General features: G+C 41.3%; 1 protein-coding gene across 3 annotated transcripts in view; it reads left to right on the top strand.

The window, feature by feature from the left end:
- Window positions 1-25,922, top strand: part of pld1a (phospholipase D1a) — a 36,271-nt gene extending 10,349 nt beyond the window's left edge. For all 3 annotated transcript variants that reach the window (XM_065966285.1, XM_065966286.1, XM_029281351.2), the window contains exons 2-26: window positions 3,457-3,672; window positions 4,079-4,248; window positions 6,294-6,436; window positions 8,010-8,121; window positions 8,351-8,416; window positions 9,979-10,037; window positions 10,267-10,359; window positions 11,238-11,390; window positions 11,939-12,088; window positions 13,486-13,569; window positions 15,244-15,325; window positions 15,553-15,663; window positions 15,765-15,950; window positions 16,867-17,092; window positions 17,253-17,381; window positions 17,818-17,936; window positions 18,366-18,479; window positions 19,912-20,022; window positions 20,165-20,253; window positions 20,422-20,535; window positions 20,699-20,748; window positions 20,838-20,972; window positions 21,488-21,641; window positions 22,042-22,159; window positions 23,658-25,922. In XM_065966285.1, the coding sequence (XP_065822357.1) occupies window positions 3,489-3,672; window positions 4,079-4,248; window positions 6,294-6,436; window positions 8,010-8,121; window positions 8,351-8,416; window positions 9,979-10,037; window positions 10,267-10,359; window positions 11,238-11,390; window positions 11,939-12,088; window positions 13,486-13,569; window positions 15,244-15,325; window positions 15,553-15,663; window positions 15,765-15,950; window positions 16,867-17,092; window positions 17,253-17,381; window positions 17,818-17,936; window positions 18,366-18,479; window positions 19,912-20,022; window positions 20,165-20,253; window positions 20,422-20,535; window positions 20,699-20,748; window positions 20,838-20,972; window positions 21,488-21,641; window positions 22,042-22,159; window positions 23,658-23,882 (3,177 nt within the window). In that variant the 5' untranslated portion in view covers window positions 3,457-3,488 and the 3' untranslated portion in view covers window positions 23,883-25,922. The remainder of the gene's footprint in view (window positions 1-3,456; window positions 3,673-4,078; window positions 4,249-6,293; window positions 6,437-8,009; window positions 8,122-8,350; window positions 8,417-9,978; window positions 10,038-10,266; window positions 10,360-11,237; window positions 11,391-11,938; window positions 12,089-13,485; window positions 13,570-15,243; window positions 15,326-15,552; window positions 15,664-15,764; window positions 15,951-16,866; window positions 17,093-17,252; window positions 17,382-17,817; window positions 17,937-18,365; window positions 18,480-19,911; window positions 20,023-20,164; window positions 20,254-20,421; window positions 20,536-20,698; window positions 20,749-20,837; window positions 20,973-21,487; window positions 21,642-22,041; window positions 22,160-23,657) is intronic.
- Window positions 25,923-26,159: the final 237 nt, after the last annotated feature.

Raw genomic sequence — 26,159 nt, 5'->3', positions numbered from 1 at the left:
AAAACCCTGATTGCTCTGTCTGCTGTTTTTTCTTGAAGAATTGCGACACTCATCACAAAACTTTTAACAGATCTTTCTAACTCTTCCTGAAACTTCAGGCTTCATTTTTCTGAAATAAAAAACGTCTTTTTTATTCAGCTGAAAACAGTGTTTATGTTTGAAGTATCTGCTTTCTGTTCGTCTTATCAGCTTATCATGTTAACATTTTTTACGATGTGATCATCATTCTTTTAAACTGCATAAAGCGTTTTGGATCACTATGAGGTACCAAGAGGCACCTCTTCTTATCCCTGCTTGTAAAAACACTTTTATTTCTTCTCAATTACTCATCTTTTGAGCTTGCAGGCCTTGTGTACTCTTACGGCTGTATGTTGTTCCCTGTGCTGTTGGTCTCTTCTCCTCTTCTGTCGTCTCCAGCTCTGCCCATGCAGGTGAAGCTACTAATTACTCAACGAAGTGGACCTGGTCTCAGTGTTTAAAAGCCCAATGCTTGGTTCAGGAGGAGAGATGCATTTTTTGTGGGTCGGACTGCTGTGCCTCTCGTTCAGGGATTGTGTGTTGTCTTGTTGATTTAGTTCTTTGTTGACTTTTAAAAAAACTTTTGGTGCCTTAAATGGAGAGATATGACAGTGGATAGAGTCATGAATCAGGGAGAGAGAGAGTAGGGAGTAGGGAGGACGATAGCCTCCATACATGGGGTGCGCGTACTAACCATTGCGCCACCAGAGCCCCAGTTCTTTGTTGATTTTTGATTGAGTTATTTTATGTGGGTTATTACAATTCCTTATAGTTTTGACTGTTAAGGGGTTTTATGTCACTTCGTTGGGTCAATTTGTGGGTTGTTGTTAGCCCCATTGGGCCGCCATGTGGTCGGGCGTAAGAATACGGAAGCCCTAAGCAGACATGCATCCATACATTTTAAACACTCTGTGTTACCTTAAAGTCTTTTTTTTCTTTTCTTGAGATCTCAAGCTCAGAAAAAGCTTGACTTATCTCATTAGTGTGGGCCAATGGCAGTATGGCATGTCGTGGTCCGGCCTATCACAGTGGACAGTCTGTTGTTGTGTTTGCTGGAACGGCCGAAAATGATCCTGTTATCACGAGAAATCAAACTTTGTCATCTGGCAATAAATTCAATTATCTTACTATGAGCAACCAGAGATAATGTGTAGATAAATATAATCTGATGTGATGGGGGAATAAAACAGCTTTATTATACAGAGATAAGGAGGAAAATAAAAATGCATGAACACAATGTAAGGATGCATGTCTGCTCAGGGCTTCCGTACTGTGAGACACCCGAATCATTACAGTTTTTAAAATAGTATGAGAGAAATTCAGGGAGGGATTCTTTGTAAACTACATTGTTGGAATGCTTTGTAAGACAACATGCTCATTACTTAAGAGATGCAGAATGATAAAGTAGATAAAATGAACTCCAGGGATGTTCAGCCGTAAATGGAATGGAGCCATCATTCAAACTACAACTCTTATTTCTGCCACGTCGGCTCCTCTCTCACTCTCTGTTCCTTTCTGCTCCTCTCTTTCCTGACTCTTTTCTCCTTCATCTGGTCTCACAGGACTCTGTGTGTTAATGGGTCACATGTTTGTGGATCAGTGTTGGATGACTAAGTTTTCTGCTTGGTTGCCTTTTGTCTGTATGAGTCTTTCTTTTCTTTGTTATTGTTCTGAATTCAGGACAGTTTCCTGCACGGGGAAAGATTTGGAAAGATAACCGAGCTATTGTAGCGTTTGTAATCCTCCGCACCCTGCTGGTATCTTACTGATGCAGGGTTTTAATGAAGTCTGCTCTGGAAGGGAATCAGAGAAGTTTAATCAAAATCAAAATTGAGAAATGTCGTAATGTTTTCATGTCTCAACCGTGTTTATGGTTGAAGTAAAAGTGAAACTTAAACTGTGAACTGGTTGAAGTGTAAACATGTAACCTGCTTAGTGTTAACATGTTTGCATGCTGCAAATATTTACTGATAAGGTGTTGAGAGTGTGTCCTAAACCAGTGGTTTGTTGACATATTTTGACAGTACAGGTGTAGATGTGACAAACTGTGACATTATATTTAGTTAGACAGTGTAAAGCTCAATCTGATGCTCTCTTATCTCAAAAAACGATCACAGACTTAAACCCTTGTTTCCTCCAAGCGGTCCAGTTCAGTTCGGTTCTGTACGGTACCCATTTATTGGTGTTTCCACCGTCAAAAGTTGGGAATGGTACCAAAATAAGGGATCCATACCGTCCTACTTTTTGGTACCCTTCTGTTGGGGTGCCAAGGGTACCGATCCGACCCTAAAAGGTCCCTTTTGTTTACTGTGTCCCTGTTCTTCTTCTTCGTTGAACTTAGTTAATAGCGGGCTACACTGTGTTGGGCTGCTGTGATGTCACACTATTACATAGCTGACGTGGCTAACTCCATCTGGCTTACACTCCGCTTTCCAAATAAGGGTACGGTTGGCTGTGGAAACTCAAGCAAGCTCAGGGTTTACCGTACCGAACTGTACCAAACTGTACTGAACCACACCTGACCGCTTGGTGGAAAGGGGGCTTAATGAACTGGACTCATTGGATCCTTTTAAGGGCATACACATCTGGATGGAGATGTTCTGCCTGATATACTCCTTATTGTGGTCGATTCCGACAAATATTATTCGCCGCCTTGAATCACTTTGTAATGGCTCTGGATTTGAAAATTGGCTTCCTCAATGTTTCCTTTTTGTGTTAATGGTCCTCTTTAGCGTTAGGCATTCAACTCATGATAGCACGCAGGGTTACTGTGTAAGGTTTGGTTTGTATGGAATGTTCTCAGCTGATATTTTCATTGTGCATGTTTCTCATGAACAATTTCACTCCAGTCAGAGAGTTTGTTATTGACTGGGTTAGCTTAACCCCTAGGAATGACCAGGGAGTCACATACAGCCGAGGTGCACAGAGACAGTTTGATCCTTCATCAGCTAAAAAAAAAAAAGTTCTTAGAGCAGGTGTTTGAACAGAGGGGTGTGTTTCCTTTAGATGAGGGCGCCTGTATGGCTCTATTGTTTAAGCGGCGTCCCATGTACAGAGGCTATAGTCCTTGTTACTCTCTGTCCATGTAAGGATGTATTGCCTGTATGGACCTTTGTTGCAAACCAAATTGCCCCTCTGGGACAATCAAGATTTTCCAAATTCAGTTTTACATTTTGTGACTTAAGTGGTGACCACAACTGACCTTGAAACCCTTTCACATCTGTGTCTACAGTACATGTGTTGTTTTCTTATAAAGTCCATGTACTTCTGTGGCCCTTTAAACGGAACATCATGTTTTTTAGTAATCAGTCGTCATCATCAGCGTATGATCGCCCGAGGGAGAAAGCCTAAGGGAGTGCTTTTGCACTCTTTTGGAATCAGTCATATATAGTTCACAAAATGGACATTTTTTTAATCGTTTGTTTTCTTCTCCTTTAGGCCTGCCCTGCTCTTTGGGCTAACTGCTGAGCATGCTGGGTAAGGCTCAGCCAACGACCAGTAGCCTCAACCTGGTGAACGCTGAAGTTTCTGACACCTCGGCGGCGCCCGACGAGCCAGATCATATGAAGATGGCCGACCTAGTGGAGAGCCTGGATACCAGAGAGCTGGACATGGGAGAGGGAGAGGAGATCGACTATGATGGGAGCTCCTTAGGTGTGTTTTTAACATATTTTCTGTTTTTTTTCTCAAGTAATGTGATATCACTACAGTTTAGCCCAAAAACAAAAAGGTAAGGAGGGAACATGGTGAGAAATAAAACGAAGCAAACATACTTTTGGTGGTGAGCCTCTAAACTGGTTTGAGGATGGATTTTTTTCTTTACATAATTTAGATGTTACAAACTTTTCCAGAAAGTAAAACAGACACATTTTGACCTAACACAACGAACTAGTGAAGCGCAGAAATCTTCCACAAAGGCCGACTTCTTTTCACTGATGCAGCCTACTCACTCCCAAGAAGCCTGAACAACTCCTACATGCACAATCTGAAACAACATGCTCACCACCCTCTCTCTCTCTCTCTCTCTCTCTCTCTCGCTCTCTCTCTCTCTCTCTCCCAGGAGACACTCGTATCCCGTTTTCAGCCGTGTACGCCACTGTGGGCTTTAAGGAGGGCAGCGCCACGGTCTACCTCCCCACCGTGCCCATCACCGCCCGCATCCTGGAGGTGGAGAGATTTACCACGGCGCAAGACCGCTTCAACCTGTCGCACAACAGGAGTGTCAACAAGGTGCTGACCACACACAGCTAATATTTATGGCAAACATTGAGGGAATATTCAGAGACTATTACTCTCTCTTCTTGCACTCCTTCCTTTGGTCTTTTTTTTTTTTTTTTTTAATATAGAGGAGTTATTGTGAGTCTCTCTAGAAATACATTAGGCATCAGGTTATTCCCTTTAAAGCTCCTGTGAGAATTGTTTTAACTGGTTATGACACTGACTGAAGTTAATACTGATGTCAATATGAGCCTCAAACGCTAACAAGACCATCAGCGACCAGATTAGTTTTTTGTTCGTTATAATTATTTAAGATGATGACATCATGAGCACGCTGTACACGTACATCCTCAATGAGAGTGGTTACTTCGTGCTACCCATGTACAGAGGCTGGTGTCTTTTGAAGTGGGCGGTCTGGGTTTGAATCTGACCTGTGGCTCCTTTCCTACACCTCATTCCCCACCCTCTTCCCGTTTTCCAACTATATTAAAAAAAATAAAAAAAAATAAAGCAGGATGATTTTTTTGTTGTTGTCAGAAAACCCTGCTTACACATGTAAAGATGTAACATATTCCACTTTGTCCACAGGGGGCACCAAAATCACCACAAACTGAACGTTCCTCACAGGAGCTTTAATGTTGTTGTGATATTGCACGGCTCGTCTTCACTGCATTGATGAGACCACACGTTAAGCTCTTTTAACATAACTGTCTCTGAAGCAGCGATCTCCCAACACATTGCTCGTGAGCTTGTGGTCGGGGTTTAGCTCACCTAATGGTTCACACACTGTGCACAAATTTCCCACATCAATAGATGCAGCTTGAAAGTCTCTTCTCACTTTAATTCAATCAAATACGCAAATGTCCCACCACCCCCTCCAACACATACAAATAAGATAGACCTATCAGCTTTCAATAAAAAGATAATCTTGCCAACCCCTGAACCTAATTCATCAAAGAAGTGTAGTAGCAACCTTTAATCAACATGACACGTCCGTTAATTGAGCTAGCTGAGCTAGTGACACGTGTGGTGCAATGAAAAGTCTTGTTTAGCCAGATTTAGGATGGACAAAAATGAATCTCAGATTTAAAATCTTTTACAAAACAGGTGAAATGCTCAAAGCAAGCCAGAGCTGTACCCACTTTTAATTAGTATCTTAAAACTTTATTTTAAAGTGGTTTATATTATTTGTATTGTTGTACATGTATTTAAATGTATCCTCATATCGTGTTATGGGGTTTTATGTAACCGAATGTTGTACATTTTAATCTGTGTGTTTACACAAAGGCCCAACTGGAGACACGAGTTGGAAATTAGCAATAGCTATAAACTCTTTATGCAGCGCATCAGTTTCATGCTTTGTATTGAAATTATGTTAAATTGCATTGTCCCTATTAAAATAAATAAATTCACAATGAAAGTAGCCTTGCCGATTAAAAGCAGGAAATCTATTTCCTGGGGGGGGGAAGAGGGAAAGAACATTTTTTTTCACAAATGCAAAGCTCAAGTGTGTGTTAGTCGTCTGCGGTCGTAGTAGTGTTCCGGTCAGCAAAAGAAGCAAGGTGAATCCACCGCAGTGCTCAAGTCCACGGTAACTTAGCACAGGAAAACTGCCATCTCTATTCTTGGTGAGGATGTGCTTTAAATAATGCCTCTGTTAACACCAAGTGCTAGAATGAAGGAAGTGATAGCCACAGTGGCTGAGACGTTATTCAGGGAGTGAAATGATGTCTACTTTTTCTCATTTACATTTTGCTGCTTACACAATGACACAAAGTCTCTCCACTTTGTAATCTTTGGGTATTGACATATTGATATTTGACACATGTACTTAGTAGAAGTAGCCTGACTCAGCAGGTCCATTTGTCTGGATACAGTTTGTGACTAAAGTTGAGCGTTGTGATTCAAGAAGCTGTCAGATGTAGAAAGGTTGGAGACCTCTGCTCTATTCAAATTACTCAAACTGTAATATTTATAAAGATCATCATGCACACTTCTTGATTGCGTGTGTGTGTGTGTGTGTGTGTGTGTGTGTGTGTGTGTGTGTGTGTGTGTAGTCTCTGCCAGCAGTGTTTAGGATCGAGCTGAAGCACGGAGAGTTCACTTGGATTATTAAGAGGAAAGAGAAACATTTCATGGAGCTGCACAGAGAGCTGAGGACGTACAAGACCTTCATTAGGATACCTCTGCCTTCACGCAGGTTTGTGCCCACACACACACAAACACACACACACACACACACACACACACACACACACACACACACACACACACACACACACACACACGCGCGCATAGATTTGAACTCCCACTCAGCCATTCACTTGTACAAGCATCACGTTCGCATGTAAACACAAATACACAAATACTTGTTTTGTTACATCACTGCACTGACTTTTAATCATTTTTCAAGTTATTTATTACACTGAATCATCTTTGTGAAGACACACACACACCTCTAAACACACTGAAACAGTTGCAGTCGTAAAGTACACTGACTTTTCTTGGCAAGAGTTAGATGAGAACATCAATACTTCTCAATGAGAAGCTAGAACCAGGACATGGTTGGCCTAGCTTAGCATTAAAGACTGTAAACAAGGGCAAACAGCTGGCCTCACTCTCTCCACGTTTCTGTCAGAATATGTGCTGAAGAATTAATTAATGCCGTGTTTAATTACAAACAACAACAATCAAAATGTAAAGTGACTTTTCTGAATTTGTTCGTCACTGGTTTCCTTCGTTGACACTTAACTCATTAAACAGAAAATAATCAGAAGTAGCTAATTGAGGCCGTGTTGATGACAGCTGCAGGACGAGCCACATGAGCACCATCTTTGAGCAATCAATGAAAATACATAAGAAATGATGAAATAAGAAATACAAACAGGTTATGCTGTTTAACTTTTACTAGTGGCATTGCATGAACGCATGAACAGTTGCAGGGAACGAATGAGCTCACTCAGACCTGGTTTTACTTTTTCTTTATTTTACACTTGTGTTTTTGTATACATTTAACATCAAATGACAGAGCATGTAATAAGTCCGATTTAGAGGGGATGGTAGACCAAATAATACAGAAAACTGGTCATCCCTTTTCTGTCTGGTCTTCAAGCTAAGCTAAGCTAATCTCCTCCAGAATGTTGATGCATATATTCAGTGTTTGGCGTCATCTCTTTAAATCTCATGTTAAACTTGGCAAGGATATTTCTGACAGTGTTCAGCTACTGTGTGTATTTCAGTGTATTTCAATGCTTTGTTAATAATTTATCATATGAGCACAATATTCTCTAAATGTCCGGCAAATTTGAATTCCCTCCTTTGTTTTCATATTTCTTCCATTATTTCTCTCTATTTTCCTTTCCCTCTCTCTCTCTCTCTCTCTCTCTCTCTCTCTCTCTCTTTCTCTCCTTGGTATTCAGAGTGATTTAAAATGCAAGAATGTTTCCCTTGGTCTTTAACAGGATCTACTTTTTGCCCTCCTCCCTCTTCCTCTGTTCCTGTCGGTGTTCTTTTGCCACTCAATAATTTTCTGTGTTTAATAAAGCTTATGTGTTTTTGTCTTCCTGTGTTCATGCTTGAAATAACAAAGTACCCAACAACCCATAAAATGCTTTTACAGGAAATTGTGTTTGATTATCAGAGCTGCGGCCGTGTTTTTTTTTTAGTTTTTTTTTTAGCTTCAGGCAATTTGAAAAGTGCTCTTTGGAAAAGTGTACTCAAATGGCCTGCACTTTTTTTCCAGTGTGTTTTAATTTCCTTCATCTCTGCCTCAGCCACACAGTGAGGAGAAGGACAGTGAGGAAGAGTGAGGTGAGGGAGATGCCCTCCCTGCCGAGGGGGGGAGGAGACGAGCTGGTGCGAGAGGAGCAGGTCTCCAGCAGGAGGGTAAGCTAACAGCCGTGTCTGCAGCCTCTTTCACTTTTTGTCATATCTTAACGTGATGGCAAAGAGCTCTCCTGGCATCCACTTGTTGCCATGGCACTTAGGTGTGTGTGTGTGTGTGTGTGTGTGTGTGTGTGTGTCTGTGTGTACGTGTGCAAGTGTGTGTTTAAACGCATGATTTTGTCATTAAAATACTCACAGTGGCCAAAATGTAGTGTGTGTGTTTTTACAGAGACAATTAGAGGACTATTTGAACAAGCTGCTGAGGATGGCCATGTACCGCAAATATCACCACACTGTGAGTAATCATACTAAGCACTGCAAGCTGTGTCACTTTAACACAACCTTATAATGATCGCCTGCCAAATGCCAAGTTACGCTTTCTGTTCATTTTCTGTTTGTTACTCATTTCTGTCAATATGAGCCAAATATACCCCGCCAGCTTCTGTAGAAACCTGAGACGCGCTATTAAAATAAACATATGTGACAGTACTTTTCTTTCATTTTACTGTCCTCTTCCCTCGGGGGAGAACATTGTGTGAGAACACACGTCATGACTGTGTTTACCCACAGCACTGTGTCTGCTGTATGTTGACACACTACAGGAATTTAAGCACCTGAATACTCATTAAAGCTCCTGTGAGGAATCTTCAGCCGGTTATAAAACAGGCTGTCATGAATGATTTAGCCTCTGTTCCATCCATAAAAGCAAACAAGACCATCAGGAACCAGATTGGTTCTTTCTAAACGTTATTTTTTACTGCCTGTGACCGCTGCTGCAGGGTAGGTGTCAGACGAGATAAACTATGTGCTGAAGAAACAATCTTCCCTTTATGTTTTACACAGGGAAATATTCACAATGAGTGATACATTTGACTGTTAAAAAAGCAGGATGAGGGGCGCTGGTGGTGAAGTGGTTAGTGCATGCGCGCCCCATGAACAGAAAAAGAGATTTTGTGTAAATAAAAAAACACTACCTAAGGGGGTCCTGACAGCTTACGTCACATGCCCCATCAATGAAGGCTATCATCCTCTGGTAAAAGATAAAAGGCCTACATTCTGTGACTTTAACTTTCCCACTGGGATGATATGCAGGAAGTTTTAAGACCCTCATTAAAACTACTTCCTGTTTGATGGTAAACAACGTGTCCGCATGTCAACAGTGCTTGATGCAGGCTTTTGGGCTTGAAGCGGTAGTATGGCCAAGGATGGTCCAAAACCCATTGTGAGGGAGATGAGAGCAACCATGTAGGAATGGCTAGCTCTAATTCAGAAGCAGTAACTTCCTGTTGTCAACAGGTGGCGCTGTGACTATAAGAGAAAAGAACAATTTGAACACCTTCAGTGAGATTAATGCATCAATGAAATGTGACTTTTACACGTTCTTTTCCTCGTAATGAAATATACAACGTTTTTTTTAATTCAGTGAGACAACATTTAACATCATGTAACGTTAGCTTCCTTACGTTTATGATGTTGGATTAAATGTTGAATTCCCTATTTCTCACTTTTTTGTTCTAAAACAGGCGTGGCTAAACAGACAGTTGATTTTTCTTACATTTTGGTGAATATTGTGCTCTTTATTTTACTAATTCACTCACAGAGCTTACTCACACAGCAGTACTATTTTTGGCCGTATCACCTTCCCTTGTATGCGGACGTGCATCATTCTGACACTTAACGATTTAATATCTGAGTGGTCACCACTTGTTGAGATGATTTAAGCGACCCACTCATGGATGGTACGTAAAAATGTCGTTGGTATCTGCTCACATGTCTTTCTGTGTACTGTACAGTATGTAGCAATGCTTTTTTTTTGACTAGAGTCATTGTGTGAAGCCTCTTCCTGTCTGTTCTCAGATGGAGTTCATTGACATCAGCCAGCTGTCTTTCATTCATGACTTGGGACCCAAAGGACTGTGAGCACTGACTCTTCTTTCAAATCTCCCTTTCTTCCCCTGCATACAAACAGATCCTGTGTCAGGTGGATTAACAGTAAAACGTTCACAGCAGAGTTGAGCTCTTGAGCATAAACTTACAGGATCAGATACTAAATTCTGAGATTCTGCTATTTTAAAAAGTTTTCTTTTTTAATCTGCACTGTACCTGCAGTGGACAAATTCGTATTATTTCTCTTTTCTCTTGCAGGGAGGGGATGATCTATAAGCGCTCAGGCGGACATCGTATCCCTGGCATGAACTGCTGTGGTCACACCCAGGCCTGTTATCGCTGGTCCAAACGGTGTGTGATTACATCTCTCCTTTTATTGTTGCTCTTTCTTTTCTGTTGTTCTTGGTTCTCAAGCTTTTTCTTGTTTCCACCCCCCTCCCCCACACATTGCTTTAGTCTTGCTCACGTACTGTGTAAATATTGCTGTTAATAACTTGTTTTCCTGTATTTAAGCAGTTCCCATTGATGTTACAAAATCGTTTTTTTTTTTATCCTCATAGATGCTCAACCTCATTGACAACAAATGGAAAATCCTTAATGTCTTAAAGAGGATGGATTGAAAATATTTCATAGCAGATTTCAAGTGTTTTTGTTCCTTTTGAACTGGCAAACTTCTAATGTAGGTGTGATGGAAGTACAAATTTCTGGCAGGGAGCGCTCTCAGCGCGGGTGTTAAAACACAGTGACAACTCTTTGCATATTTGAAAATACAAAAATAAGAACTTCTCCATAAGTGATGGTGTTGGCTCCTTATTTACAATTTCTTTTTTGGTATGTATTTTGCTAACACAGTCTTAGCAGCATCTTCAAACCACGCTTGCCTTTCTCTTCATCTGTTTGTCTGTTTCTATCCCTTTCTCTTCATCTGTTTGTCTGTTTTTGTCCCTTTCTCTTCATCACAGCCAAATTATTATGTGAGCAGTTTTTTTTATTTTTTTTTATTGTTGTTTTTTCCAAAGACAACACAAACTAAATCCCACACGTTTGAAACGCTCGGCCCATCCACCTACATCCCCGTGTTGATTTTCTTCCTACACCCGTTCCAGGAAACAAGAAACTCAAGAAATGGTGCACAGAAATCAGAAGAGATCCACAGAACTTTACGCAGAAACGCAAATGATGAATCCTGATGACGATGATAAATGCTGTGTTTGTGTGTTTGTGCGTAGCTGGCTGGTGGTGAAGGACTCCTGCCTGCTGTACATGAAGCCGGACTCGGGGGCCATCTCCTTCGTCCTGCTGTTGGACAAAGAGTTCAGCATCAAGATGGACTCCAAAGAAACAGAGACCAAACACGGAGTCCGGATCGATAGCCTCTCCAGGTTATTTTACTGTGTTTGTGTGTAAATTATTTTAATTTAGTCGCAGCTGCCTGTAGTAAAGATTCCCCTAGAGATTCCCCTCTAACAGAAAGAAGTTCTTATATCATGGGTGGTTCAAAGTGAAGGAAGAACATGTGTGCGAAATGCCAATGCCCAATGTAAAGAGGCTGTAGTCCTCCAAGCAGACGGCCTGGGTTCAAATCCAACCCGTGGCTCCTTTGTTTAATTTCCCAGTCTCTCTCTCTTTCTCTCTCTCTCTCTCTTTCTCCCTGATTTCTGACTCTATCCACGATCCTACTGTATCTCTAAATAAAAGCCAAAAAATAAACCATAAAAATAGAAATGCTCGCCTTCAAAAGAAAACTGTTCAGCTGTTCATTAAGCTAATCGCAGAATACAACAAAAATTCAAAAAGTTCCCTCATATATTTTATGGCATACATAGGCCATAACCAATAAAATGACTACATGTATTTGTAATGAAGAGCCCAGACTTGTTTGTTTGGTTCTAAACAGCTGTGTTTGTATGTGTGCTCATCCTCCTGACAGGACCCTGGTGTTTAAGTGCAGCAGCTACAGACACGCACGCTGGTGGGGTCAGAGCATCGAAAGCTTCGTCAGGGAGTACGGGAAGGCATTTCTTCGAGATCACCGCTTTGGATCTTTTGCACAAGAACAGGAAAACATCCCGGCAAAATGGTAACCACTTTACACAGAGAAATGAACAATTGATGGTAAAATGGATTTAGCGCTTTTTCTAGTCTTCTTACTGCTCAAAGCGCTGTCACACCTACACATTCACACACTGACGGTAGAGGCTGCTATGCAAAGGGACCATCAGAAGTAACTTATCCCATTCATGCGGATTCATATTTCACTGACGTAGCAGCAGGAAGTGTCTCGGGACATGTTGCTGCAGGAGCTGAGGAGTGAACCTCCGACCAACTGATCCACAGCCGCTCAGTCGACTCAGTTGTTGGATGTGTCAACAGGAAGGCTAAAAAAAAAAACACAGTACACATGAATCAGTTAAAAAAACTGTGAGAAGTGTGAGATTACAATTTGTCAGAGATGTATCAATTATTTTTTACATTTTCTTTCACTGTACAAAAACAACCTGCATCAAAGAAGTATGCATACTTCATTGCATTGCGTCACGTTCTCTGCTAAAAACCCTTCTCATTAGAAACTCAGAATAAACACGTTTCCTACATGAATTCCGTTTTCTCTACTTTTCACTTGTAACAATGCAGACGTCTGACAGGTCTGAGCTGTCATTGCTCTTTAAGATTGTTTCTTAAATCCTCTCCTCCTCTGCCGGCAGATTGTGTGATCTTGAATCATCTCTGTGATAATTTCATTACGTCTTCTTTGCTCTCAGCTTCGGATCCTTGTGAGAAAAAAAAAAAAACATGCTGTGCTGCTGTGAGGGAATGGGAAAAAAAAAAAAAAAGAGTGTTTAAAGAACAGTGTGATGACGCAGCGTTGGGTGTAGCCCTGACGCCTGTAAGGTTCAGAAGGTTTGGGGGAAGTGAAGACACACACACACACACACACACACACACACACACACACACACACACACACACACACACACACACACACACACACACACACACACACTTGCACTGCCCTCTGTGTGTCTCGCCTCTCTTTCTTCACACTGAAGACTGAACTGTGGTTTTGCTTTGAGCCGTGACAAACGGACGGCTCTGTAAAAGGAGAAGAAGTTAAACATTTACTGCACATGTTCCAAAGTGGGGCACTGTGTGTGTGTGTGTGTGTGTGTGTGTGTGTGTGTGTGTGTGTGTGTGTGTGTGTGTGTGTGTGTGTGTGTGTGTGTGTGTGTGTGTGTGTGTGTGTGTGTGTGTGTGTGTGTGTGTGTGTGTGTGTGTGTGTGTGTGTGTGTGTGTGTGTGTGTGTGTGTGTGTGTGTGTGTGTGTGTGTGTGTGTGTGTGTGTGTGTGTGTGTGTGTGTGTGTGTGTGTGTGTGTGTGTGTGTGTGTGTGTGTTTGTGTGTGTGTTTGAAAATAAGCCCACGTGACTGAGATGTCTCCTTTCACAATTCACTCTGAATGACTGTATTTTTTAATTCAGGTATGTGAATGGAAAAACATACATGGAGGACGTGGCTGATGCTTTGGAGGAGGCTAAGGAGGAAATCTTCATCACCGACTGGTGGTGAGCTTCATTGCATCTTTCACCTGCAAAATACTGCATGAGGTCACAGATTTTGGCGATGGTTTTTCTGAACTGAAATGTAGATCCAGGTAGGGAAAGCTCAAAGCACAGATAAGGTCGGCCAAGTTGCTTTATTTGTTCCTATTGGTGGATTTATTTTACAGCGTGGGAGTCGCCTCATTTTACACACATGATCACGATGACAAGACAAGACATGATAGTCAAAGTGACAATAGTGCTCAAGACTAAAAGTTAACCCTTTTGGGGACGTGATAAAAATAAGCCATCAATATGAACGAGAGTAAAAAAAGGAGATGGGAATGAAAGTATATACCGTCAATCATTAAAAACAAAGTAAATACCAAATGAAAACATGCCACCAGTTAAACAAGATGAAAAAGATCCATTAATACTTATTTTGATAGTTCATAAACACAAGCGATACTCACACCCAACTGGACACTGTGGTACCCTGAAAGTGAAGTGTGTACTGTCACACATTACATTATAAATTACCCACAAGCCATTGCTGTCAGCCAGCAATACAATGGTGCTAGCTCTAATTACAGTCCATCCACACACCCAGAATAGAAACACACTGACAGAGAGATACAGACTCTATATAGTGTCTGTTTACTTGTCGGCTACACCCACCCTCCATGTGTCACCCTGCACCCTTTTTTTTTTGTAGGGGTTTGCATACCTGTGTGTTATTTATAGGCAAGAAATCCGATTATTTAATAAAGCAAAGAGTGAATGAATTTAGAGAAAAGAAAAGGAAAAATGACGTGTCTAGAATTGAGTTGTATAATTGGAAGTAAACACAGTATTTGGGGTATACAGGGTCATTTGAAACAGTTTACAGTCCCTCAGAGACGTATCTGTGTCAGTTTGACGTGGCTGAAAGTCTTTTGTTCCAGAGCTGTAATCACAGGGCTTATGGTTTTAACCAATGAGATGTCAGCCTGTGTAAAGTGAGACAGTTTAATTGTAGACATGTAAGCACTCAGGGCACCGATGGGATTGACTCATGAGACTTTATTATTGTTCAATGTCTATAATGTTTATATACGAGGGCCCGACTGATATGGGATTTTTGGTGCCGATGCTGATATAGATATTGGAGAAGTAAAAAAAAGAACAACCATACCGATATATCAGCCGATATCTTATATCTTTCTGATCTTCAGAAATAGATTTACACATTTATTGTGTTGATCCCTCAAATGCAATTAACAAAGACACGTGGAAAAGATATATAATGAAGACAAGATGGTCACTCAGCTGGAAAGTAACTGAGCATGTGCTTGCATCACCGCTTGACCCTCTTAAGACTGATAATGCTTCTTGTCTTCCACATAGCCTCTATGAAACTCGAATGAAATGCTATTCGACTGGTGAAGAATTCTCCTAATAAATCAGCGCATATCTGTGATAAAATAAGCCGATAACGGTATTCACTGGATACAGTAATATCGGCTGATGTAAAATCGGCTGGCTGATTAATCGGTCAGGTTTTACTATGTAAATTATTTTTGGAGTAATGTTACTTTGGATTCTCTTAAAAACAGAATGTGTAAAAGAAATACATAAATCTCACTGAAACTGATGTTTCTCTCTCTCTGTGCCTGTCATTCGTCTTTGTTTCTCGGTTTCTGTGACTTTCCTGTCCAGGCTGAGTCCAGAGATCTTCCTCAAGAGACCTGTTGTCGAGGGGAACAGGTGGAGGCTGGACTGTACCCTCAAACGCAAAGCTGTAAGTAAGGATTAGACGGACAGCGTTTTAAGAGAGAGTCAAAAACGACGTGAAACACAGTCCATAATCAGATTTTGTGTTTTGAGTTTGGTGAACTCTTTATAAATCCAAATAGAAAAAAAGAAGAGAAAATCAGCACTCATTGCAATCTATTCTTACAACCCACAAAATAAATATTGATCTTCTTATTTTGCTCAGTTATCTTTTTTTATTCCGTCTCTCTACAGCAACAGGGAGTTCGCATCTTTGTGATGTTGTACAAAGAGGTGGAGCTCGCCCTCGGCATCAACTCAGGCTACAGCAAGAGGACCCTCTCCCACCTGCACCCAAACATCAAGGTAACTAAAGCATTATGGGTAACCAGAGTGTATGCATAAAGATCATTTAATGTAAGTCTGTGTCAAGCAGTGTTTGTTGTGTTTAATGTCTTGTTGCTCAGGTGATGCGACACCCAGACCACGTCTCCTCCTCCGTCTATCTGTGGGCGCATCACGAAAAGATTGTCATCATCGACCAATCAGTCGCCTTCGTGGGTGGGATCGACCTCGCGTACGGTCGCTGGGACGACAGAGAGCACAGGCTGACGGATGTCGGCAGTGTGACGCGCTCTGTTGCCCTGGAGCAGGTTGGACACACAAATACTCACAAACACACACACAACTAATTAAAAATCAACAGTTTGGAGTTATTGGCAATAAATGTGTTTCCAACCTCCTGACAAATGGTTCCAATAAAAGAGGAGCAAACTGTTTTCATTGTAACTCACACAGTTAGGGGGTGTGAAGAAGAAGATGGACTGCGTGTACCCTCAGTGACAGCCTGTGGTCGTTACGTTGAACTTTCACAGTGCCAACCTTTGAATCGGCTTCTGGTTCAATTTCACACACAGCAGGAGAGTACAGATTCTCATACAGAGGCACAGAAACACTAGTTACACTGTTGACCCACACAGTCAGTATAAAATATTAACTTCATGATGTTGTCAGCAGTTTCAAGCACAAATTCACCCAAAGGGATAGAAGTGTTTCCTACGGAGGCCCTGAAGTCCCAAAAAGTAAAAAAAAGTAATAACTTGTGGGAACAAGATTCTAATATTGTGTGCACCAGTTACATTTTTTTTTTAAACTTTTTGGGCCTTCATGGGCTGCGTTTCCTTTCACATCCTATTTTTTATATTTTACTGCATGTTATAGCATCAAAGTGCATTGTATAGACTCTTATTCTATTGTATTCTATTGAAAGTTTGTGTAGTGTTTCATAATGCATTGTAGACTATCATGTTGCATTAAAACGTATCCTTGCATCATATTGCATTGCATTGTATCATGATATGTCATACTTATCTTTTTATATTGTAGCCTATTGTCACATATCATGTTGTATCTTATCATATTGTGTTGCATCGCATCCTGTGAAGTTTCCTTGACACTAATCGAGCCAAAATGTCACGTTTTGTGATCAATTCCTTATAAACAAACAACAGTTATGCTAATAAACTAGAGAGACTACGTCTTTATTTTATGTTGTTTCCATGTTTCCAGGCCGGCTCCGCTAACCCTCCGTCCAGTAAGGGTGTTTCCTTTGTCGACGGGATATCTGACGACGTCTCTAAGAGCAACGGACGGGAGACGCCGCCCGGTGAAGCGGTGGAACTGCCAAAGCTGAAGGGGATTGGACGCAACAGGAGAGCTCGCTTCAGTCTGTACAGACACCTGCACAAACACACTCTGCAGCACGCCGACAGTGTCAGCAGTGTGGACAGCACGGGTGTGTTTACATGTTGGAAATACATATTCAACAAATTTATATAAACCTTTGTGTTTATGACCTGGAATTGGAATCCTTTTGCCATAACTAAGCTATATGCATGAAACATACGTGAAACATACCTTTTTTAATCTGTGTGTGTGTGTGTGTGTGTGTTTAGGGAGTGGTTCAGTGCGAAGCCTCAAGACAGGTGTTGGAGAGTTACAGGGCAACACGCGCTTCTGGCATGGAAAAGATTACTGCAACTTTGTGTACAAGGACTGGATCCAGCTGGAGAAACCTTTTGATGGTCAGTTAGAAAAACACACACACACAGAAACACAAATACTGAATGAAAGCACATTTGCTTATCAGTCAAGCCATCTTGGATGTTCTGGTCTCTTGTCTGAAATGTGTTCTAAAAAGATTTTCTTACAGCTTCTGTCGCTCTAGCTCCTTTGGGCATACAGCACCCTTTTTAATATAACTCTGAATCTTATTACTTTTCCTGTTAATGTAGAGTGATGAAAATAAATAGTCTTGTGAAAAACTAGTATTGAGAGGAACAAGCAGCATAAAACACTTCCCTGTTACACTTTTCTTTGTCTCCCTGTACCAAACTCTGTCACCCTGCTGTCTGTCCCTGCTCAAATCTTCCCCAATTCCCTTTACTCCCCCCCCCATTCTACTGCTGCTCTTTTTTCTTTTCTTCACTTTCTTTGTTCGGTTGTTTCCACCCTACACAGACTTCATCGACAGGTACACAACACCCAGAATGCCTTGGCACGACATCGCCTCAGTGGTTCATGGTAGAGCTGCTCGCGATGTGGCCAGACACTTCATTCAACGCTGGAACTTTACTAAGGTATTGTGTAAACATACACACACACACACTGAATTCATTAACAAACGACAAAGGGATGGAGAGCCGGATGAGGACTTAAAGCTTAACTTGTTTAACCAGGACTGAAAAACTAAAACTTTTTTGTTGGCAGGCTTTAACCACCTTTTTAGACTGATAGCTTATTATTACATGATTGTAATGTATGTGATGCAAATTCGGTTTTCATCACAGTTAGTTGTGAGTGAGTGTTGTGATTTTTCAATAAAAAAGTCAAACAGAACAATAAACAGTGTGCAGGCAGATTATGAGAGAATGTGTGGCTGAATCAGTGGAAAAACACTGTAATCCTCACACTCAGGCTTTCCATGGCATCACTGTTTTTCCCTCCATTTCTCACTCCTTTTCCTTTCCTCCTCTGACCCTATGCTCTCCAACTGCATCCCACTACAGATCATGAAGCCGAAGTATCGCTCCCTGTCTTATCCATTCCTGCTGCCCAAGTCTCACTCCAGTGCCCAGGAGCTCAGATACCAGGTCCCTGACTCCGTCAATGCCAAAGTGCAGGTAAGAAAGAAATGCACTCACTCAAGAACTATATATTTATTTGAACCAAACTGAACCCATAAAATGACACATGTTGAGGACAGTGTGGTCTTTCCTTTCTTAATAATTACACAAAATGAGAAAGTCGGGGGGGGGGGGGGGGGGGGGGGGGACACACCAACCATTCACCCAACCTAAAAGAACCACTGGCAGAAAATTACAGAGAAAACACACACCGTAAAAAAACAACTCCCACTTTCACGTTTGACTTTCCACAAGCAAGTCTGCAAGCACTGCTGGACCAAGATCAAAGAGAGTGAGCGTTCAAAGACTCTCCATGGGCCAAAAAGTTATATAACTACGGAGGTTTGCACTTGCGATTGACACTGGAGGGTTTGCAGCCTCGAGGAATGCACCTTGGAGTGAGAGCGTTGACTAAAATAAGAAATAAGGACATATGGGTCTTATCACAACTCCATCAGGTTTATTCAGTGTTTCATTGTTTTCTCTGTTTAATGTGATAATGGTTTGTGTGTAAAAAATTAAAACAGAGTGCCTGAAGCACAAAAGGGTTGCGTTGCTTTTGCACCCTGTAAGCCTCTGCAAAAGAGACAAAAAAAAAAAAGACAAATGGTCTAATTCACAAAGGAGTAGATGCATCCTTAAATGCACTGCAGAACAGAGTCTACTGTATGTGCCTGCTGCTGTTTGTGTCTTATTCAAAGAGCCATTAGTCATTAATTTGAGCCAAATTTGCCCATTTCTTTGCAAAGAACGTCTCATCCACTAAACAGTAGCCACACACTTAGGGTGAAAAACAAAAACCGACTGACTGCTGAGAGTCGGTGGTGACGGCGCTACAGCATTTAAGTAGTGATGTCGCACTCAAAGCTTTCAGGTATATGACAACAGTTCTGCCTCTGGATCACCTAAAAATGAGCCTATAGATGTGACTTTGACATGACTAATATTATTCTAATAAAGGGTGACGTTAGTATGACGCTGCCTGAGGCTTAACCCCCTCACAGAACAGGGCACACTGTATCTGAATTAGTGGAGACGGTCTGGAGCATCATCTTTGAAGCACTTGGATCTCAGCTAGTAGCTCAGTCTGTAGGGACTTGGGTTGGGAACCTAAGGGAGGGTTACTGGTTCAAGTCCCGACGCAGACCAAAATATGGAAGTTGGTCTGGTATAGCTGGGCACGTCTCGGGTACTGCTGAGGCGCCCTTGAGCAAGGCACTGAACCCCCACCAGCCATCACTGACTATGATATCCAGATTGTCAGTCAATCACAGGGCTGACATACAGAGACAGACAAAAACCCCCCCCCACCCTTTAACAACTAGAATGTCTACTTTATTTCTGCTATATTTAGCTCCTACTCCTATACATACTCACAAATGGTTGAATCATTTAACCCCTCTGATCATCCCCTGTCTGTGTGCACAAGGTGTTACGGTCAGCGGCAGATTGGTCTGCGGGCATAAAGTACCACGAGGAGTCCATCCATAACGCCTACATCCAGGTCATCGTTAAGAGCAAGCACTACATCTACATCGAGGTAAAACACACAGGGATACACACATCCACTTGTGTTTGGCACTTCTTTTAAAACATTCACAATGCTTCTTTAAAGACACAAAATGTCATCATTTGAAATGTCTCTGATTGGTTTTCTTGTCCCTGACTTCCTCTCCTATCAGAACCAGTTCTTCATCAGCTGTGCCGACAACCGGACGGTCTTCAACAGGATCGGAGACGCCATCATCGAAAGGATCCTGAGAGCATACAAGTACTTCCCGTTATTGAAACCATTTGTTTGTCTTTGTAAAACATGTACATGAACATCTTTTTAAGCATATTGTGTATGTAAACAAGATTAGACTTTAGGTTTTCTTCTTCTGCTGTTTGACACGTCTGAACTTTGTCTTGTATGTAACTGATCTGTGTTTGCTCTCAGGGAGGGGAAGAAGTACCGTGTGTACGTGGTCACCCCTCTGCTTCCTGGATTCGAGGGAGACATCACGACAGGAGGAGGAAACGCCATCCAGGCGGTCATGCACTTCAACTACAGGTGAACCACACTGCACTCTAATAAGTCCATGTTACATTTTTAAGAGAGGAACAGAGAAAGCAATTCTTAAATCCCTTTTGTATATTCCTTTTAAGCTCTTTTCAGTCTTGGACATACAATATTTATAGACTTTCTAATGAGTTTTAACCTCCTGCTTCCTCAGAACGATGATCAGAGGGGAAGTCTCCATCATCTCCCAGCTGAAAAAAGAGAGTAAGAAGTGCAAGAACAAACGAAAATGTTCAATCTTAATGGCTAATATTAAGTTAATTTGTGTTTTTCCTCCTCCTCCTCCTCCTCAGTGGACGACCACTGGATGAACTACATCTCCTTCTCCGGTATGCGGACTCACGCTGAGCTGGAGGGACGTCTGGTCACGGAGCTCATCTACATCCACAGCAAGATGCTCATCGCTGACGACAACACAGTCATCATCGGTGCGTCCCTCACCTGCTCTCTCACGTTCTGTCCTTTTTTTTTATTTTTCTCCGGGTTGTTTTCACCGACTTCTATTTTAGCATCTCTGTCTTGACACCATTGAAAATGTGATGAATCTCAAAATCTGGCATTATTTCTTCATTGCTCACCATGTGTGCAGCTAAAAAATGTGTATATAAATACTGTTTATAAAAAGGACATAGGCCTGCTGCGCCCTCTGCTGGCTGATGAGGCGCAGCTCAGTCTCTCACACTGCTATTACAACAATCAACAGGTCTGAAAATCCTCAACAACTTCCTTTTTTTCTCTTTTTTTAGAGACATACGAGTGACTTTTCTCTTGATATTTGTGTTAATTCTTATTCCTAAAGAGAACATCTTAAAGTAAAGAAGTTGGGTTAATTATATAATACATCCATACGATGATTTTTGGCATATTTAAAGAAGAATCCTTGCAAACAAGAAGTTTGAGAAATACAACATTTTTGTTTCCATTCTCTGTTTTGTGTCTTCAGGTTCTGCTAATATCAACGATAGAAGCATGCTGGGAAAACGCGACAGCGAGGTGGCAGTGATTATTGAAGACTCCGAGAAGGTTCCTTCTGTGATGGATGGGCAGGAGTATGAAGCTGGACCGTACGCACTCCAGCTTCGCCTTGAATGCTTCAGGTGTGTGTTTGTGGTGTTTGGGGTGTTTGCATAAGAGAGAAAATCCTTTGCCACACATGCACTCCTCCGGATGTTCACCCATGCAGCTTACACCGGGAGAATATCACAGGTGGTTGGGGAGGGGAGGGGGGGGGGGGGCTGTTCTAAGGCAAGGCATGATGTAAAAAGATTATTATTATTATTATAATTACAGTTAATTTGAATGTAATTCCCCTTATTGTCCTTTTTCTCTAGTCATATCACCTTGAAATGACATACTAGTTTTAAATTGGGGTTAATTTGAACATTTTGGACAAGTGCCTTCAGCAGACAGAAACCTTAACTGTCTTAATACAAAAAAAACATGTAATCTAAAAGTAGTGCACTTCTTCTTTCTCTTCTTATCTCTCTATCCTAACAGGACTGTCCTCGGAGGCCACAACGACTCCAGTATCGACCTGTCCGATCCGATCAGTGAACGCTTCTATAAGGAGGTGTGGATGACCACGGCTGGACGCAACGCCACCATCTACGAGAAGGTATGGTTGGACATGGTCGTTTAGGGAGGACATGTGCTTGATGATTTGAATACATTTCAATTGGACGGTGCTACTTGTGGTTAAGTTTTTTTCAGGACATTCAATAAGAAATGAATACACAAGCTCAAAAGTTCAAAAAGTCAATGTAAAAGTCCTTTATGGCTGTCATGGTCATAACACAGTGAAAGAAACATTTCTCATCAGGGAAAACAAAGACATTTAACTCTGCTGTTGAAGGAGCTGTGTGGGGATTTAGTGCCATCTAGTAGTTAAGTTTAACACTACACACAAGCTCAATCACAAGCCTGTCTCCCTTAGGAGATATTAGGAGCTTGTTCTAAGATCATTAAAAAAAACAAGTCTTCTGCATTTATGAAAACATCCTTAAGAAAAATGAAATCAACTGCTTTTCTTCCTAACTCTCACCGTCTAACACACTGGATCTTAAAGTTATTAAGGAAAAAAATGGCCTTAGTGGGACGTTAAAGCAAAGGGCATTGTTAACTTTAAGGATTTATGGTCGGTATGGTGGCCAATTTGGGACATTTAAGACTCTTTTTGTCATTTTTGCTTGCTATGTTTTGTGTTCTAGGACTTTAATCAGTGTTCTTGGTGCATTTCTGGCCAGTTTGAGCTGAACAGAGCCACTTGTGTAATTGGAATCTGCCCTCAGGGAACCATGGATGTTTGCGCAAATGTCAAAGCCTTCCAATGACTTCATATGTATTTTAATTTAAAGCATGGAGCCTAGCCAAGTGCTGGAAAAGCTGTCCCTAATGCCATCTCTGGGCGACAGTAGCTCAGTCTGTAGGGACTTGGGTTGGGAACTGGAAGGTAACTGGTTCAAGTTCTGGTGCGGAACAAAATATGGAAGTTGGTCTGGTAACTGGAGAGGTGCCAGGGAACTTCCCGAGTACTGCTGAGGCGCCCTTGAGCCAGGCACCGAACCACCACCCGCCCTGGTGAGCTGCCTGCGTAGCAGTGTGTAGCAGCCCCACTCTGACATCTCTCCACTAGTCCATAGCTCATGTTTGTGCATGTGTGTATTTCAAACCTATGTTTGTAAGAAGCATTTCTCCCCCTGTGGGCCAGGTATAAAAAGGCAAGCTTAGAAAAGCTTCAAGTTGCTTATAATGACTCCCAGGATGATACTTTTTTTTTTTTTTTTTAAACCCTCTGTGGACTCGTGCAAGTGAACTATTTTGTGATGGAGGAGTTAACACTTTCCATGCTCTTATGAGAAACTTGATCTACAAATGTATCTGTTTACAAATGTAAGGATTCTAAGAACTCCATTATTATGATGCTGACAAATCCAAGTCCCAGCACTGTGCTATACCAGTCATCCCTGTGGAGACACTGCTACATCTGTCTTTCATTATATTGGGACTGTTTTGTCTGTTTACCTTGTTTGTTTGTTACATTGTGTTTGTTTTTATCTGTTTCCTAAAATAGACTCCCGAGTCTGTCGATAATAATGATGATGCTTTTTCTGCAGGTATTCCGCTGCCTTCCATCGTCCCTGGTGAGGAACATGTCCGAGCTGGAACAATACCAGTCCAAACCAGGTTTGGCCCAGACAGACCTGACCCGCGCTCAAGAGGAGCTGCGCAAAATCCGAGGCTTCCTGGTCCAGTTTCCTCTCGACTTCTTGTCTGAGCAAAACCTCATGCCTTCTGTCGGAACCAAGGAGGCCATGGTCCCGACGGAGATCTGGACGTAACTTTTCAGCAACTTGATCGAAGTATCCGGATTGTTGTTGTCCTCCCTTTGGTACTTGTGGATTTGCAAGAGGTTGCCAGAGAAGAGAAGGAGTTCAAAATGTCTCCTTTGGATTTATTCGACTGCTGGACACTGCCAAATCTCTCAAATCTGTTTCCACTGAAAGCACTAAAGAGTAGTTGCAACCTTTGTTCCAGAGAAGCACTAAGTTTCAGGATGTATGTAGAACAAAAAGACGCCACATTTGAGGACAATATTCTTGACTGCGTTGTGACTGATGTCGGGATGAATTTAGGGTTTTGGGGAATCAAACTCGGCTCTGGACGCCCGAGACAGCGAGGATTTCTAAGGGACCAGGGTGAGGCTGTTGTAAAAAAAAAAAAAAAAATGACAATGACTCTAACAGATATTTGCCTCTTGGTTGTAATGATCCCAAAATACACAGAGATGGTGATGCATGTGTTTTCTGATATGTGCTCGTAAGGTGCAGTAGTGCCATGTTGGCTGTTTTTGAGTTGTTAGGCTGCTTTTGAACAAAACTGAGTATTGTTTTCTGTAAGACAAATCAAAACGTGACAGGAATGAAAACCATGAAACATTTTGACTAAATGAACAGCAGTGCATGAAGTTCTAACTGTGCTTAAATCTAGTTTACATGTTTGAAAGGATGCATGTATCCTATCACAGCCGTGGAAATACCCTCAAAAGACATTGTCCTGATCTAAAAATAATTGACATGACCTTTTACCCGTCTAGAATGACTCAGTTATATCATTCTGCATTCAGAAGGGTTGGGAGTAATGTATATCGACTGAGGGTGCATAATAAAGGCTACAGCACACAGGAGTGGATTAGACAATCAGCCCAGAAATTCAAAGGTGTCATTTCCACTTTGCTCAGCAGAGGGCGCTAATGTCTCACACACAGCGTTTTTTTTTGCGCAGACATGCAGGACAGGCCTTTCAGCTCTCGAGACTTCTGTGTACCTACAGCTTGTTTAAAGTGCAGAAATTGAGTCTGAATATAAACAATAATACTTCCTTTAGCATGTGACTGATGCCAGAGTCAGGGCTTTGATTGGACGAGACTGTTTGAAACCACTCGTTTGCGGCTTTTGCTGTTCAGTTATCTTGATGGAGCGTTTTACTCTGAGCGATGATAAGATTCTCTCTTCTGAAAGCATTTCTTTGTTGTTGTTGTTGTTGGTTTTTTTGGAATGTACCAGCCTTTGTATGTAAAGAGTTAATTAAGCTGTTTCTATGGACTCTTATGGGTTTATAACCTATGAGGCAATTATCATATGTATGTCTGAATGTATGGACTCTTGTCTCGCCTGATTTGACTTCATTTTTTTTTTTCCCAGAATAATGTTTGATCAAAAGCCTTTGTGAAGTTTAAGCACAACTCCTGTAGAATCCAGACATCAACAACCAACATGTCATTTGTTGCTGTACTGTAACTGGTTAATTTGTGTCACCATGGGTATAAAACACAAACAAACAAACAAGCCGCCAGAAGGAGGATGTTTTTAATAAGCTCAGAAGAGATTCCATTCCCAGGTGTATCTGCTGGCTTTTCTCCAAAGTATGTGAACACTATATGCATTACATGTGAGAATGAAATGTTGTTGTTTAAAAGGGACCAGAAATATGTAACTATGTCTGATGAAGTAATGATGTGTGGAAGCACTATGCTCTTTGTTCACATTTTAGCAGTGAGGCATTTCAAATTGAGTTTGTTTTTGACAATTTCTTCTGTTGTGTTTACTTCTTTTTTGTCACTGCATCATTTGTTTGGAATCATTTTCCATTCTTGACACATGTATTTTGTAAATGCACGGCATGGTTGTATAGAGTTCAGACTAAAAACTCTTGTTTATTTAAGCGAACCTTCATGTGTTCCCCTGAGCCTCACTTTAACTTTTGATGTAAATAAGAAAATCCTCTTTATACAGATAGACGTTTTTTAAAATGTGTCTGTTCATCAAACGAGATGTTACTTATCATTTGAATGGCTTCAAATAAAAAAGAAAAACGTTCAATGGAATTTTTTTTATCCCGAACACAGAAAACATGTGAAAGTCATGGGGTTTAGAAAAGAAGTGTGATTGGGGGAAAGGCTGTTTGGACTGTGAGGATTTCATTACTCCCAATCAGAAAAAACTTTATTGATCCCAGAGGGGAAATTTGTTTTTTTACAGTTGCTCTCACACACAATATGGCAGGTAATAGAAAATAAAATATAAACAAATATAGAAATAAATGTAAGAATAGAAAAT

This window comes from Labrus bergylta, chromosome 18, assembly GCF_963930695.1.
Source record: "Labrus bergylta chromosome 18, fLabBer1.1, whole genome shotgun sequence".
Classification (NCBI taxonomy): domain Eukaryota; kingdom Metazoa; phylum Chordata; class Actinopteri; order Labriformes; family Labridae; genus Labrus; species Labrus bergylta.
Note: the sequence above shows the minus strand (reverse complement) of the source record. Positions and strands in the feature narration are given on the sequence as shown.